At 53.4% G+C, this 16082-nt stretch overlaps 1 protein-coding gene across 3 annotated transcripts in view; it reads left to right on the top strand.

Moving 5' to 3' along the window:
* Cpne5 (copine 5) overlaps positions 1 to 16082 on the top strand; it is a 74577-nt gene that overhangs the window by 17234 nt on the left and 41261 nt on the right. For 2 of the 3 annotated variants that reach the window (XM_070023871.1, XM_070023872.1), the window contains exons 4-6: positions 11485 to 11588; positions 13796 to 13835; positions 14025 to 14101. In XM_070023871.1, the coding sequence (XP_069879972.1) occupies positions 11485 to 11588; positions 13796 to 13835; positions 14025 to 14101 (221 nt within the window). Of the gene's footprint in view, positions 1 to 4485; positions 4614 to 11484; positions 11589 to 13795; positions 13836 to 14024; positions 14102 to 16082 lie in introns of those variants that run through there. The other variant, XM_070023873.1, reaches the window with a different exon arrangement.

A 16082-nucleotide genomic window follows, 5' to 3' on the forward strand; every position in this document is an offset into this window, starting at 1 on the left:
TCATGATTGCAGGAGAAAGCAGCGTTGTGAGGTGCTGGAGCAACGCGGGAAGGGAGGGGAGGTGTGTGTGAGAGAGAGAGGGAGGGACAGGAGGGGACTAGGAGGTGGCATCCCATGGGGTTTGAGGGGACCCGGGAGGCGCAGCACAAGGTGGCAGAAAGGAGGCGTCGGTGAGCGGTCCCCTCAGGTGCTGTGGAGTTGGAGAATGACAGGGTTGTTAGTTTCCAGGGACTATAATTAAATACACCTGAGGGAATTCACTTACAAAGAGAAAAGGTTCAGCGGGGCGCTGGTGGCTCACGCCTGTAATCCTAGCTACCCAGGAGGCTGAGATCTGAGGGTGGAAGTTCGAAGCCAGCCCAGGCAGGAATGTGCGTGAGATTCTTCTCTCCAATTAACCACCAGAAATTTGGAAATGACGCTGTGGCTCTAAGTGCCAGAGTGTTATCCTTGAGCAAGATGAACTCAGGGACAGCATCCAGGCCCTGAGTTCAAGCCCCACAACTGATATGAGACAGAGAGAGAAAAGGTTCATTGTTCTAAAGGTTCAAATCCATGATCTTTACCCCATTGCTGCGGGCCTCTGGTGAGAACGTGATAGTAGAAAATTACTCATATCAGGAGCAGAGAGGAGGAAGAAACAGGGGTCCCACAACCTGTGTTGAAGACACCCCCCCAATGACCTAGGGTCCTCCCATTAGGCCCCTCCCCCAAAGGTGCCCCCCCACAACCCCAGGAGCACAGCCCACCCTGCCAGCCCAGCCTTTAACACTTGGGCCTTGGGGGAGTCATTCAGGATCTGAAGTACAGCAGTAGGATTTAAGGGGACAGTAAGAAGTGGTGGGTGGGCTACAGGGCTTCAGTAGGAAGCCGTGCCTGATTCAGCCCTGGGGCCCCATGACGAGGTGGTTTCTGAGTCTAGGGTCCGAATGTCAGAGCAGCAGAGTCCCTGGAGTTCAGGGGGTTGGCCATGTTTAAAAGAGGGGGTCAGGACCTGTGCTCGGAGCCTGTGTGTCAGGGTGGCAAAGCGTAGCCACAGGGTCCACCCCAAGGGCACAGACTTCTCTGGCTATTTCTGAAGAAGTAATGAAGCACACATGTGTGTGGAGGGGGTGGTGAGAGGGCGCTGCTTGTCTGGTTCTCTGTGTGGTGTTAGAGATGAAGCGCTCACGGCAGAGTCCAGTGTCTGGGGTGGTCGCTGTCCTTGCCAGTCTCCAGTTTCTGCCCTGGCCAGTTCATTGCCCGGGCACAGCAGATCATTCTTTACGAGCATCTTGGCTCAGAGTTCCTCCTCTGGGAGCAGATGGCCAGCCCGGGGAGGCAGGGCGGCGGGCGAGGCTGGGCGCAGGACCGGCCAATGCTGGGAACCAGGAGTTTGCTCTTGCGGCCGCTGACGGCTGGCCTTTGGCTGATTTTAACCATTTGGGTCATTTTTATGCCTTGTGAGAAAATTCCATCTTCCCGGCACCTAAATCTGTCACCACATTTTTATGAAAACTGACTCTTAAGAGGTAATTTTAGCCTAGGAACTCGCGCAGTATTTGCATCAAGCCGGGCCGGGGCATTGTGCGGGGCCTGAGGCCGCCAGAGTGCCTGGGAGGACCAGTCCCAGAAGCACTCTGATTGGGTAGAGGGAAAAGCACAGGGAAAGATGGGGTGTGATCCCTGATTCTTCCTAGGACAGGCAGCTGTCCTAGCTGTTAGAAAGGAGCGGGGGGGGGGGCGGGGGGTGTGTGGAATCGTGGACTCTTGGGGTGCCCAGTGGGTCTCCTCAGATCACGTGCAGTGTGTGTGGCCCCAGCCACCACACCCTCATCCCAGCCCAGTGCTCAGCCTGCTTTTTTGAGCCACGCTGTGAACATGTACAATGCTCTTTCCCTGCGACCAAAGGCCTTGTTCCAGTGAGGGCCGAATTTACAGACTGTCGGGTGAGGCCCATGGTTGCTTGGTTGCCCTTCTAGGTAGAAGGGACTGGGAACCCCTTTGTACTTCGGTGCTGCGGATCACATCTAGGCAACTGCACTACTGCTGAGCTAACCCCCTGCCCTCTGCCCCCCCTTTTTTTGTTGGTGGTGGGCCTGGGCGCTGTCCCTCAACTCTTCAGCTCAAGGCTAGCGCTCTACCATTTGATCCATAGCACCACTTCTGGCTTTTTCTGTTTATGTGGTGCTGAGGAATCGAACCCAGGGCCTCATGCATGAGAGGCAAGCACTCTACCACTGAGCCACCTTCCCCTCTGGTCTCTTTTATTAAAAAGCCACTGGTTCCCCTCACCCACGAGTACTCCACCCTCATGACCTCGGCACCAGCCCAGAGCTCCTAGTACCCCCCCTGTCAGTGGTACTAGGGCTTCCACACACCCCCACTTGTGGAGGCCTGCTGTATGCTGTATCACAAAGGGAGCAGTTCAGAGCGAGAGAGACAGAGACAGAGAGAGACAGAGGGAGAGAGGGAGAAAGAGAGAAAGAGAAGGGGAGAAAGGGAGAGAGAGAGGGCAGAGAGAGGGGGAGAGAGAGAGGGAGAGAGAGAAAGAGGGAGAAAGAGAGAGAAAGAGGGAGAGAGAGAGAGAAAAGCAACCACAAACAGCAGCAACAAACCGTGAATATCAACAGCAAACATACAACCATGGTGCACAGAGCCGTTCTAAGCCCTTCTGATTTCATTCATTCAGCCTGCTCAGCAGCCCCAGGTGGGCTGGGTAGAACTTGCCTACCATGCACGAGGCTCTGGGCTGGACTCACAGCACAACGAAGGAGGGGAGGAAGGATCCCCAGGTCTGTGGAGGTGCTATTATTATTAATTATTATTATTAGCCCCTTCCACCAAGGAGGAAACCATCGCTTCCCATCTCAGGGCGTTCTGCCCGGAGCGCAAGTCTGTCAGTGTTGCTTACAGAGTGCGTTGTGGGCTTCTGTTTACCACAGGCGGGCCCCTCCTCACCGGGGCGCGCACAGGTCCACGTCAGATCTGTGTGGTCCTGGTGGCTGCTTCTAGACTTACCACACAGTCACATCCCAATGAACCGGTGGGAACAGGCGTGTAATCCTTTGAGCGTGTCAAGCGTCAGGCTTAGCAGTGCAGTGCACTGTGGTGTCTCGCTTGCTTCATATGGCCTCCTGAGAGGGGACTGAGCCAATGGCGCTCGCCCCAGAAACAAGCAAAGCTGAACAACCAGAGGATGCTTCCTGCTTTATCTCTCTCACCCCATCACAAAGGAGAAAAAAATCTTAAGTGGAATCATTGTTGGGTGGGAGGGCTGGGTGAACACATGCGGCTTCTATTCCACTGTGTCCTTTTTGCTGTAAGAAAAGGGTTCCTGCTGGGCGCTGGTGGCTCACGCCTGTCATCCTAGCTACTCAGGAGGCTGAGATCTGAGGATCTCAGTTCAAAGTCAGCCTGGGCAGGAAAGTCCGTGAGACTCTGATCTCCAATAAATCACCAGGAAACCAGAAGTGGCGCTGTGGCTCAAGTGGTAGAGCACTGGCCTTGAGCTGAAGAGCTAAGGGACAGCGCCCAGGCCCAGAGTTCAAGCCCACAACCGACAAAAAAAAGAAAAAAAGTGGTAGAGCTGAGACTGTATTGAAGTCTGAGTCCAGATCCCCAGCTGGGCCACTCATTTCCAAAGCAGGCTTCTCTGGTCACCTGGGACTGTGCAGTGCATTCCACTTCCTGTGTCATTCAGTGGACATGTGTCCAAGTTGTCATCTGCAGAAAGGCGTTTGCTTGAGGCAGAAGATCAAAAATTCCAGGCCAGCCTGAGCTACAGAGAGAGACCCTGTCTTCAAAAACCAACAACAACAGAAAAAAAACCCAGCAGCCCCAGGCTCTAGAGCAGGTCCCCTGCGGCACAGAGCCTGCGGCGGGCTGACCAGCTACACTTTGAAGCTGTCCTGAGAGCAAGGCTGCCACCTGCCCAGTGGGGACAGGGCCAGGGCAGCAAGTAGAGAGACCTCACGTGAGCCCATACTGACCAGCCACCGTACAAAGCCCCTGCTCAATAATGACTTTTTCTTTGTGTGTGTGTATGTGTGAGTGCGCATGCACATTGTGCATGGGCCAGATCCTAGGGCTTGAACTTGGAGCCTTGAGCTCTTGCTTAGCTTTTTCTGCTCAAGGCTGGTGCTTTACCCATGGAGCTATACCTGCACATTCCTTGGCTTTTTGTTGGATAATTGAACCTAAGCGTCTGTCTCAGATCTGTCTGACAAGTTTGGGCTTTGAACAGTGATCTTCAGATCGCAGCCTCCTGAGTAGCTAGGATTACAGGAGTGAGCCACTACTACCTGGCTAATAATGACTCTTCTTACAAGGAGGCCTGAGTGAGAAACCAGGGCTTTCCCAGGAGGGAGGGAGGATTTATGATGTCATAGAATAGGAGCAGGGTATCTTGTCAGGAGGGCAGCACCTCCACGGAGAATGGGGTGTGTTGAGGGCAGTGCTGGCTCGCCCCTCTTCCTAGAAGTCGGGGAGGCCCGGAAGGCAGTTTTGTGGGCACTTGGCAGCCAGGTTCCTTGGCAAAAGGACCATGCCCTCAGGAGCTGGGACGTTTAACAGCTTATCTGGAACAATGGCTCATTTAGGAACCAAGCTGGTTTGGGCCAACGCCTTTGATGGTAAGCTAAGTCTTCACAGGCCTGTTGCTGGTGTCTGGGGTGCAGCCAGGGAAGCTTCTCTGCTTAGCCACCCACCCTCCCCAAACCAGGCAGGCCTTGGGAGCCTGGGGACCCTGGTTCACTTGGGTTCCCCAACTCTTGTTCTTGCACACAAAGCAGGAAGGTAACAAGGCCCAAAGACCTGGCACCAGGGGAGCGGAGCCCCGCCCCTTCCACTCGCCGCAGCCAGCGCTCCTCACTGGGCAACGGGGAATTCTGGACTCCTCCAGTAAGAGAACCAGAGAGCACTTTCTAAGACCTTCCAAAATGGTGGTAGGCCTGGCCCGGAACCCACCCTTCTGGCCCCCTCCTACCCGCCAGGTCTCAGGGAGCTTTCTACCCGGCCACACCAGGCAGCGCAGCCCCTGTCCCCAGGCCAGCCCCAAGGGAAACACCATCCCCTTTCCTCCTGGGCCCCTCTGAGTCACAGTCAGCACAGTGGCCTCTAATTTTAGTTGTGCCCAATGTGATTCATGAGGGCCGGGGCCGGGCGCTTTTAGCATCTCTAATGAAGGAGCCATCAATAATATATAAAAATTACAGGGGGCGCTTGGGCTGGGGAGAGTGAGCAGCTTGGAGGTAGGTCTGTCAGCCCGGGGGGGGGGGCGGGGGGGACACTGCAGCTGGGGTGATGTCTCCATCATGCTGTCATTTTCAGGAGACAAGAGCTGCGGACCTGGGCAGCCATTGGGAGAGGCACCCACTCATTACTGAGGCAGGGGGCCGAGGGGACACGGCAGGGTGCCATGCTTCCCTTGCTCCGCTCTGGGGTGCTCTAGTCTGCCTCCCCCACCCCTCCCCACCATCCCGTTCGCCACGTGGCTCTGGGAGGGCCCTGGTGGCTTCCTGGGAACTCCTTCGCTCCTTAGCTGTAAAATGGGGACTTGAGTAATGGCATGTGGGCAAGGTCAGCGGGGAAAACACGAGATCAGGGCTGTGTGGATGAGAAGTGACGACAGAAAGCGGAGGAGGAGGGTTTGATGGAGGAGGAAAGCCTGAACGGGGCGGGCTGCTTGGAGAGCTAGGGCTCGGCTGCTCAGGCAGCCCTGCGCTCCTGTTATGGCCCATTTCCTTAAGAGCTGGGTGGCCTCCAGGAGAACGCCCCGCCTCCTTTCCCTGCCTCTGTTCTCTCTCTCTCTCATTGGCTAATTCAGAGGACTAGAATTCTAATTCTTCACTCTTCAGATCCTGGGTCTACTTGTCAATCAACATTGTGTGTGTGTGTGTGTGTGTGTGTGTGTGTGTGTGTGTGTGTGTGTGTGTGTGTGTGTGTGTGCAAACCCCTATTCTGGTTTGAATTCAGGGCTTTGTGCTCTCTCTTGGCTTTCTCCCTAACAGCTAGTGCTCTACCCCTTGAACCATGCCTCCATCCTGGCTTTTTCTGGCTAACAGAGATGGAGTCTTGAGGACTTTTCTGCCCAGGCTAGTTCTCAGCCTGATGAGTAGCTAGGATTAGACATAAGCTACCCAGTGCTTGTCTGTCTATCAACATTTTTTTTTGTCAGTCCTGGGGCTTGAACTAGAGCCTGGGCACTGTCCCTGAGCTTCTTTTTGCTCAAGGCTAGCACTCTACCACTTGAGCCACAGCACCACTTCCACCTTTTTCTGTTTCTATGGTACTAAGGAATCGAACCCAGGGCTTTATGCATGCTAGGCAAACACTCTACAACTGAGCCACCTTCCCAGCCCTATCAACATTTTTTGTTTATTTATTTTATTTACTTAATTATTTTTTTTGCCGGTCGTGGGGCCTGAACTCTGGCCCTGGGCGCTGTCCCTCAGCTCTTCAGCTCAAGGCTAGAGCTCTACCACTTGAGCCACAGCACCACTTCCAACTTTTTCTGCTTATGTGGTGCTGAGGAATGGAACCCAGGGCCTCATGCATGCGAGGCAAGCACTCTACCACTGAGCCACCTTCCCAGCCCGATCAACATGTTTTTGACTGGAACCACAGGAGGGCCTAGGAGATAGAGGTAATGGGGAGGGAGGGAGGGAGAGAAATGGAACCTCCTAGCCCTACAACAGTGTTTATAAGGAGAGAGGGACGGTGCTGGCCGGGCTGGAGCAGGAATGAGGACATCCATGGACCACAACCCACCATTAAAATATCTTTCAAGCTGGGCGCCGTTGCTCACACCTGTAATCCTAGCTACGGCTCCCAGTGGTAGTGCCCAGGCACTGACTTTACACCCTACAATCCAAAAAAGAGAACTGGTTGATTTAGATTCCATCAGCTGTTTGTGACCCTGGAGCTCCGCCGCCTGTGTTCTTCCTGCCGCTCACTTGGCTGTGTGACTCCATCCACCTCTCTGAGCCTTTTCTGTTTTCTTATGTACAAATGGGACCTGTAGCGGTATTAACTTCCTAAGGTGGTCGTGGGAAACACTGAGGGCTGCACACACAGTGGGGGGCTTCAGGAGGACTGATATTTACATCAAAGACCCCAACTTAGTGTGGGACATCATGGCCCCATCCTGAGGGTGTGTGTGTGTGTGTGTGTGTGTGTGTGTGGTGTGGTTTGGAGCAGCAAGGCTGCGGCTCAGCCAGCCAGGACCACCTCTGGGTGACGCACCTGGCACCACAGTGGGGTACAGAGCAGATAGTGGGGCGCACTGCCCCTCATACCTCTGTATGTGCCAACTCTATGTACAGCAGAGCCCTGGGAGCCATGATGTTCAGTCCCCAAGGAAGTTTCCGGCCAGCCCCCGTGGGGGGGGGGTCCTCGCTGGAGCTGGCGCCCTGCCACTTCCCCTGCTTCACTGACACTCTGGGACTCTGTCTCAGGGGTCTCTGGGTCTCAGGGTGGCTCTTGTGGCCCAACCGAGGCCTTTCCCGCGGGGGTTTTGCTGCCGGGGCCGTGAGCAGGCCTCCCTCCGGCTCCCTTCCCCTCCCAGCCCCCCCTCAGCCGCCTCCTCCATCTCCACCGCCCGCAGCCCACCCGTCTGCACCCTGGTAGCTTCTTGGATTGTTCAAATCCAAGGTTCAAATCCCTATGGGTCTTAGCTCACAAAATGAAGCCAAAGGCATCCTTCATCCCTCCCCAGACCGTGCGTTTACCGCCATAGCTGGAGACGCGCGTGCGTGTTAATTACCTGCCCTTCCACCAGCCTGGCCGCTCCTGCCCCCTCCACTCCCCCATGGGGGCACCCCGCCCTGGTCCTGAGAACCCCCTTTGTTTTACAGGCACCATCAGCCTCTAGGGAACCCCCTTTTAGAAGCTTCTAGCACCATGTCCTCATCAGTGATGGGGTTCTATATTCCTTGGGGTCAGGCAGGGCTCGGAGAGGAAGTGGAGGTCTTGTCTTTCTGGAGGATTCTGGAAGCTTCCACAGGAATGCCATGAGGAGAAATTTCTCTTTTGTTTGAAGACAAAAGTCTTCAGCAACAGCAGGGATCTCCCAGAACCCCTGAGTGCCCCTTTGTAAGGAGTGTTGTGGAATTTCCAGGGTGAGACAGGACCCCAGTCTCCTTCAACCCCACGTCCTCCCAATGCTTGGGGAGCGGACTCCTCCTTGGTTGATTTTCATGGTGTGGGATGGCCCCCTGCAGTTGGATGAAGGAAAAGAGAATGAACTTTGTGGTATCTGCCTGTGTGACCCCAGACAAAGTACTTAACCTCTCTGTTCCTTTCCTCTTCACTGAATAAGAAAGTGATCCACTTGATCTCCTGAGCCATTTGGTAACTCAGGAAATATTAGATTCCTGCTTGCTCAATAGTAAATTGCTCCCAACCCTATCTGCTTGCGAGAACCTGAAAGAAGCATTTGTCTGGTTCCTACCTGCTGTACCCATTTAATTGGTCTAGCTGGGGGAGGAGGACTTAAGCCATGGTAGATTCTAAATGTACCTGCTACTTATTCTTATTTTTGGTTGGTTATGGGGCTTGAACTCAGGGCCTGGGCACTGTCCCTGAGCTCTTTCACTCAAGGCTAGTGTGCTCTACCACTTAAGCCACTTTTGAGTGGTTAGAGTTTTTGTTTGTTTGTTTTTTGGGTCCGTTCATGGGGCCTGAACTCTGGGCCTGGGCGCTGTCCCTCAGCTCTTCAGCTCAACGCTAGCACTCTACCACTTGAGCCATAGCGCCACTTCTGGCTTATTTCTTTTTGCTTATGTGGTGCTGGGGAATCAAATCCAGGGCCTCATGCATGCAAGGCAAGCGCTCTACCACTGAGCCACGTTCCCAGCCCCTTTTGAGTGGTTAGAGATAAAAGCCTCACAGGGGCTTTTCTGCCCGGGCTGGCTTCGAACCTCAATCCTCAGATCTCAGCGTCCTGAGTAGCTAGGATGACAGGCGTGAGCCACCGGCGCCCCGTGAGCAACTGTGATCTAAGGTATATTCTACAAGTGCCTGTTGCCTGATGGATTTTTTTTTTTGAAAAAAGGTAAATGTGACATCTGTATACACATAAGATAAGCACATGATAAAGGCTCACTTCACTTCACTCTAATGAACCAAGCAGGAAGACGCTTCTCGGCAATCAGGAATAAATTTACCAACAGTGTGCGTGCTGCTGGTACCTACAGGGTGGGGACCAACTGCATTTCCACGTATGCAGCTCGCCTGCATTTCTGCACCCCAAGAGCCACTCTACATTTTTCGGAGTCATAGCTCAAAGACAAAGGCGGGGTGGGGGGCCCTCCGGCGGCAATGCCTGCACCAGCAGGTGACACAGGACACCTGGTCCCCGATTCGATTTCCTGCAGGTCCAAGGTCTTTCTTCCCAGCAGACCTGCCATGCAGTCAGGGGTGGGGAGCAGCCTGCTCCTTTGGAGGGCCTGGTGTCCACTCCCTCCTCCCCAAGCACCAAAAGACATGTGCAAGAATGGAATTGAACTGGATGCTAACCCTAGCAAGGAAGTAGGGCAAGTAGCCGGGTGAGGTGACACACGCCTGTAATCCCTGCGGGGGGGGGGGGGGGAGAGTTAGACGCCCATCTCCTGATGAAGCGTGGTTCTGATCAAACCACATAGTTAGCTTGTGGCAAAAGCTAAAACTCAAACTCATTCATTCATCTCCTTCTTCCGCCTTAATTCATTTCACCGACCTGTGGGTGCCCACTGTGTGCGGGTCCTGGTTGGCAGTGAGCAGCAATCACAAGTATTTCTCCCCTCCCTGCTGTATCTGGTTTGGAGAGCCCAGGCCATGGCTGGGAGGTGTCCTGAGCCTGGGGTGAGGGGTGGGGAATCTTAGCTGTGTGGCTCCTGACAAGTTAGGTAATGTCTGTGTGCTTTTGTCTTACGAGATGGGGAAGCTTGTCCCCCAAGGGATCAGCTGGCCCTGGCGTTCTACAGGGGCTCAGTGCTGTAGGGGTTCAGCATTGTAGGGGCCCGGTGGGCATTGGCAGTTCCACCTGCCCCTGGGAGCCTAGAGAAGGCTATGGCTGCAAAGATGACAAGAGGTCGGCGCTGGGGAGAGGAGAGCCACCTTGAGGCTGGGATTGGCTGGGACGTGGTTGGCTTCATGAGGGACAGGGGACAAAAAGGCATTAAGTCAAGGGCTCCTGATTCCCTCCGCAGGGAGCTGAATTCCAGACACCCCAGCTGCGCCAGCCATTGGGGGAGGGCCTGGGCAGGAGGGCAGCGAGGGCCCCCAACCAGGAAGATTGTTTGTTTACTTTAGTCATTACTTTCCATGCTAATATATTTAGAACGATTAGCGTTCTATTTAAAATATGTTGTCTTGCACCTATCTGTCTTACTCATGGTAAGACTCCGGGAAAGATCATCAACAAGACCCTGCCTGCGCAGATCTAGAATGAATGGTGTGAAGGGGCTTATGTGTTTGAATTATGTGATTAAATGCACATGCATGCACATGCATGTGCACACACACACGCGCACGCACATCTAGCCAGGTGAATGTCTATAGCTCATACCTGTAATCGCAGCTACTCAGAAAGCTGAGATCTGAGGATCATGGTATGAAATCAACCTGGGCCAGAAAGTCTGTGAGACTCTTATCTCTAATTCACCAGCAAAAAGCTGGAAATGGAGCTGTGGCTCAAGTGGTAGAGTGCCAGCCTTAAGCAATAATGCTAAGGGACAGTGTTCAGGCCCTGAGTTCAAGCTCCACTCCTGGTGCATGCACACATGCACGCACACACACACACACACACACACACACACACGTGTGCACGCACACACGCGCACACACACACAGAGCTAGAGTCATGGCTTAAGTGATAGAGCCCTAGCCTAAGAGATAGAACCATAGCCTATCAAGCACAAGGCTCTTAGTTCAAGCCCCAGTAATACTAAAAATAACAATAATTAATAATAATAATGAAAATGTTGTTATAACTGTTTTAAGTATATGGTTCTCTAAGTATGGAAAGCAGGTCTCTAGGAACTCTGTGTGTGTGTGTGTGTGTGTGTGCGCACATGTGTGCATGTATGCTGGTCCTGGGCTTGAACGCAGGCCACAGCTTCACTTCTAGCTTTTTGGTAGTTAATTGGAGCTTTTTCACCATGCAAAACGATCACTCTATACCCATTAAGTGCCCCTTCCCCTCCACCCCGCCCTGGCGGCTGCCCTTCTGCGCTGCTTGTGTGGCTGTTCCTGGGCGTGGAGTCACACAGCCCTCTGGCTTTTGTGACTTAGAACAATGTCCTCAAAGTTCATCCATGTTGTGGTGTCTGGTTTAGGGACTGTCGTCTGGTTTAGGGCTGAATAATACTCCACTAAGTGCAGCGGCTTGGTGCTTCACCTTTTAGAGTCATACTTCCTTCTTTTAATTGTTTTGGTTTTTTTTTCAAGGCCCTGTAAGCCCCAGCGCTGGGTGCGGGGCTCACTCCTGCACTGGGGGCTCCCCTCCCCCGTTTTCTCTTCCAGTTTGGCCGCACAGAGGTCATCGACAACACGCTGAACCCCGACTTCGTGCGCAAGTTTATCGTGGATTACTTCTTCGAGGAGAAGCAGAACCTCCGTTTTGACCTGTGAGTGGCGGGGGGCGGGGGGGGGGGAGGGGACAGCCGTTTCCTTCCCCCGGTGGGTGGGGGAGCTGTGACACTCCTGGAGCCCAGCGTCGGCAGGGATGAAGTGACATTTAGCTAAGGCCACCCCATCCCTATCAGGACATGGGGAGCGGGTGACAATTGGGGACAAAGGTGCCCACCAGCAGGTCCAGGGGCACTGGGTGCAGGGAGGAGGGGGGAAGGGAGGGGAGGGGAAGGGAGGGAAGGGACAGATCTAGGCTCCATCTCACCCTCCTTGCTCCCCAGGTAACCGAGAGGTGCGGCTGACTGGCCCTCAGTCAGAGTGTGGGGTTGTGCGTGTATATGTGTGTGTATAAGTGTGAGTGTGTGTGGTTGTTGTTGTTATTGTTGTTTTCATACCCAGTATAGGGGGGAGGTTCTGTCCCTGAGCTTTTTTGCTCAAGTGGAGCTTTACCACTTGAGCCACAGCTCCCTTTCCAGCTCTTTTGGTAGCTAATTGGAGATGAGTCTCACAGACTTTCCTGCCCAGACTACCTTCAAACTTCGATCCTCAGCTCTCAGCCTCCTGAGTAGCTGGGATTACAGGCGTGAGCCACCAGCGCCAGGCCGGTGTGCTTTGTGACAGGGCTTCCTCCATCCCCCCTACCCCAGAGTTAACATGGCTACTGGGGTTCAAGAGCATCTACAGGAACATCGGAAGAGGGGGAGACCCTCGTCCAGGTGTTATAGGTCAGCGTAGGGCTTGGGTCTGGTGAGCAGGCGGAGTTCTGAGTCTCTGTTGTTTCAGGAGATGTGTGGTGGGAGCTGTTACTAAGATTTGTGTCCTAGAATCAGCAGACAGCATGGGAAAGGACCAGGGGTCGGTGGCTGGCGCCCGGCAGCCTAGCTGCATGGGGTAGAGCTGGGAGGATCTCAGTTCCCGGTCAGCCTGGCCAGAGAAGTCCAGGAGACTTCATCTCAACAGAAGAAGTTGGGCTTGGTGGCCCATGCCTGGCATCTCAGCTACCATAGGAAGTACAAAATAGGAGGATCACAGTCCAGGCGCATGCCCCATGCAAAATGACCGTGCAAAAAAAAAAAGGGCTGAAGGCATGGCTCAGCGTAAAGCAAATGGGAGACCCTGAGTTCAAACCCTGGAACCACAGAGAGAAAAAGAGAGAGGGAGAGGAGGGAGGGGAAGGGAGGGAGGAGAGCAGTGAAGGGAGTGAAGGAGGAGCACCCTGGAGGAGTGGGGAGGAGCTGCGGTGGAGGGCAGGGCAAGCCTGGGGGGAGGAATCGGCTGGTGACACTTTGGTGAGGTGAGCGCTCGGGGTGGCAGCTGGGGCAGCACCTGTTCCCTGAGGAGGGACTCTGGGCCTAGAGCCGCTGGCGGAAGGGGCGGTGGCGGCTGGGGTGAAGGCGGGATGAGGAGCCGAGTAGAGGCCGCGCGGCTCAGCCACCTGAGGCGTAGCCAGTGTCCATTTGGGTTTCAATCTTTAACAATGTGTGATGTGTACATCTTTGTGTGCGTGTGTGTGTGTGTTGCTTTCCTGTGTGGGGCTTGAACTCAGAGCCTCATGTTCTCACTCAGCCTTTTCACCCAAGGCTGGCATTCTACCACTTGAGCCACAAATCCACCATGGCCTTTTGCTGCTTCACTGGAGATAAGAGTCTCATGGACACTTTTCTGCCCAAGCGAGCTTTGGACCCTGATCCTCCAGATCTCAGCCACTTGAGTAGCTGAGATTACAGGTGTGAGCCATTGGTGCCTGGATTAAATATTTTCTTTCTACCAGTCTTGGGGCTTGAACTCAAGGCCTAGGTGCTGTCCCTGAGCCTCTCTGTGCTCAAGGCTAGCACTCTACCACTTGAGCCACAACGCCACTTCTGGCTTTTTCTGAGTAGTTTATTGGAGATAAGAACCTCAGGGATATTCCTGCCCAGGCTGGCTTTGAACCCTGATCCTCAGATCTCAGCCTCCTGAGTAGCTAGGATTACAGGCGTGAGCCATCAGTGCCCGGTTCGCTTGGACTAATTCTTAACAATGAATATCATCTACACAGTGAAGGACACAGACCTTAAGTGTCTCCTGGGATATACTTCTGCACCCGTTTACACCTAGATCCACACAGAACATCAGCCATGACACCTATAATTCTTCCATGTCAGCCCTAGGGCCTGGGCAAGGCATCGTTACCTGCCTTCACCATGTCTCTCTGTTCCTGTAGATACGACGTTGACTCCAAAAGCCCTGATTTATCCAAACACGTGAGTTCTGCCTGTGCCTGCCCATGAGTGTGAATTCCTTCCATGTAGTGGCGTGCGTGCGTGCATGCGTGCGTGCGTGCGTGCGGTGCTGTGTCACGTCCTGGCACCCCCCTCACAGTGAGGGCCAGGTGATGGGACAGGAGGCAGAGCGGGAACAGAGCGTGTGATACCCATCTTTCGTGCCTGCAGGATTTCCTGGGCCAGGCCTTCTGTACCCTCGGAGAGATCGTGGGGTCCTCTGGCAGCCGTCTGGAGAAGCCACTCACGTGAGTGAAGATGGGGTCCAGTTTGTCTTGCTGGCTGCTGCCCAACCACTGTCCGCTTTGCTAAGAGCCAGCTGGTGGGGCAGTGCATGGAGCTCACAGTGAAGTCCACTGGTGACCTCCGCCAAGCTGGCCAGGTGCTAGAAGTGACCGCTCTTCTATCCCCCCCACCCGCCACCAGGCGTAGACCCCCCCAAGGAAGCTCAGCCTACAGACTGGAACAAGCCTCTGGGTGGCACTGGGGTTTGAACTAAGGGCCTGGCACTGTCTCTGAGCTTTTCCACACAAGGCTAGCACTCTATCACTTTGAGCCACAGTGCCATTTCCAGCTTTTTGGTGGTTAAGTGGTGATGAGTCTCATGGATGGGCTGGGAAGGTGGCTCAGTGGTAGAGCACTTACCTCCCATGCATGAGGCCCTGAGTTCAATTCCTCAGCACCACAAAAACAGAAAAAGAAAAATCCAGAAGGAGCACTGTGGCTCAAGTGGGAGAGCACTAGCCTTGAGCTGAAGAGCTGAAGGACAGCGCCCAGGCCCAGAGTTCAAGTCCTACAACTGACCATGGACAGGACTTCCTGCCCAGACTCGCTCTGAATGTCTGTCCTCAGATCTCAGCCTCCTGAGAAGCTAGGTGCCGCGGACCGGGTTCTGTCGGGACGACGGAGGATACCTAGGGGAGGAACCTGGAATAGGATGGGGAGATGGCAAACAGACAACTCACACACATTAGGAGTGGATGCTGAGTGCTGAGTGTGATTTAATGCAGAGGATAGCAAACTTTTATAACAGAAGTCTCATGAGAAAGGGCAAAAGGTTACACAAACTTGCTGCATGGCTTCTTTCTTGGGTGGTCTGATAGGCATTTGTCTCCGGCTTATCTCTAAGGAATACAATGGGTTTGGGTTTCGATGTTTGTCACCAATTAACCATTACCTATTTTTATAGAGGTCTTAGCTTTCCCATAAGATCTTTCCTGTCTCTTCTTTAATAGTAAACTTTAAGGAGACCTAGCAATTCTCTTAGTAAATAGCAGGAAATTCTCTCTCCTAAATAATTATCTCAGCAATTGCCATACATTCTTTCTGTTTTAGCTGAGCCTACTGCTTCTTGTAAGTCCCTTACAAACAATTCCTTCTGCTGAAGTGACTTTGTGAAACCCCCAATACTTTTATATTTACTTATAACTTGTCTACTAGCCTCCATAAGAGGGGTTTCAGGTTAGCACTTAACTCTGGTGAGTTAGTCATATTTTTTAAGACACTCATCAGATATTGGAGTCGTCAACACTCTTAAGAAAGAGCTTTGAATAAGGGAACGTTGACAATGAGCAAGTACAATGAGCAGTAGAAACAGTAAAAGATCAATAGGCACTCTTATGAGGGAAAGAAAGACAGAAACACATCTTTCCCAGGGTTTTTTCCAGCCTTTTCCCAGGAGTAGGCCTCTTAGAAGCCCTATTCTCCGAGGTAGACTTCGGTGAAGTCCCAAAACTTGGAGATAGGTTTCTGTAAAGCCCCATTCTCTGAGGTAGACTTCAGTGAAGTCCCAAAACTCAGAGATAGGTCTGGAAGCCCCTATCATGGTCTGATAGATGGTTTCCCATGCTAAGCAGACTCTACTGGGGTCGGCGTGGCAGCTAGGATTACCACTGCACTTGCTTATGCTAGGTGCCCAGCTCCCCTCACCGTGTCCCACAGCTACAGTGAGTGTGTACCTAATCCTGGCAATGGTGTGTGTGTTAACTTCAGGACCTCCAGAAAAGTCTTTTTTTTTTTTTTTTTTTTTTGGCCAATCCTGGGGTTTGAACTCAGGGCCTGGGCGCTGTCCCTGAGCTTCTTTTGCTAGCACTCAACCACTTGAGCCACAGCGCCACTTCCATCCTTTTCTGTGTATGTGGTACTGAGGAATTGAACCCCGGGCTTCATGCATGCTAGGCAAGCACTCTACCACCAAGCTACATTCCCAGCCCCAAGGAAGGCCTTTTT

The sequence above is a fragment of the Dipodomys merriami genome, unplaced genomic scaffold (genome assembly GCF_024711535.1).
Source record: "Dipodomys merriami isolate MVZ:Mamm:240054 unplaced genomic scaffold, mDipMer1.0.p SCAF_16, whole genome shotgun sequence".
In the NCBI taxonomy this organism is placed as follows: domain Eukaryota; kingdom Metazoa; phylum Chordata; class Mammalia; order Rodentia; family Heteromyidae; genus Dipodomys; species Dipodomys merriami.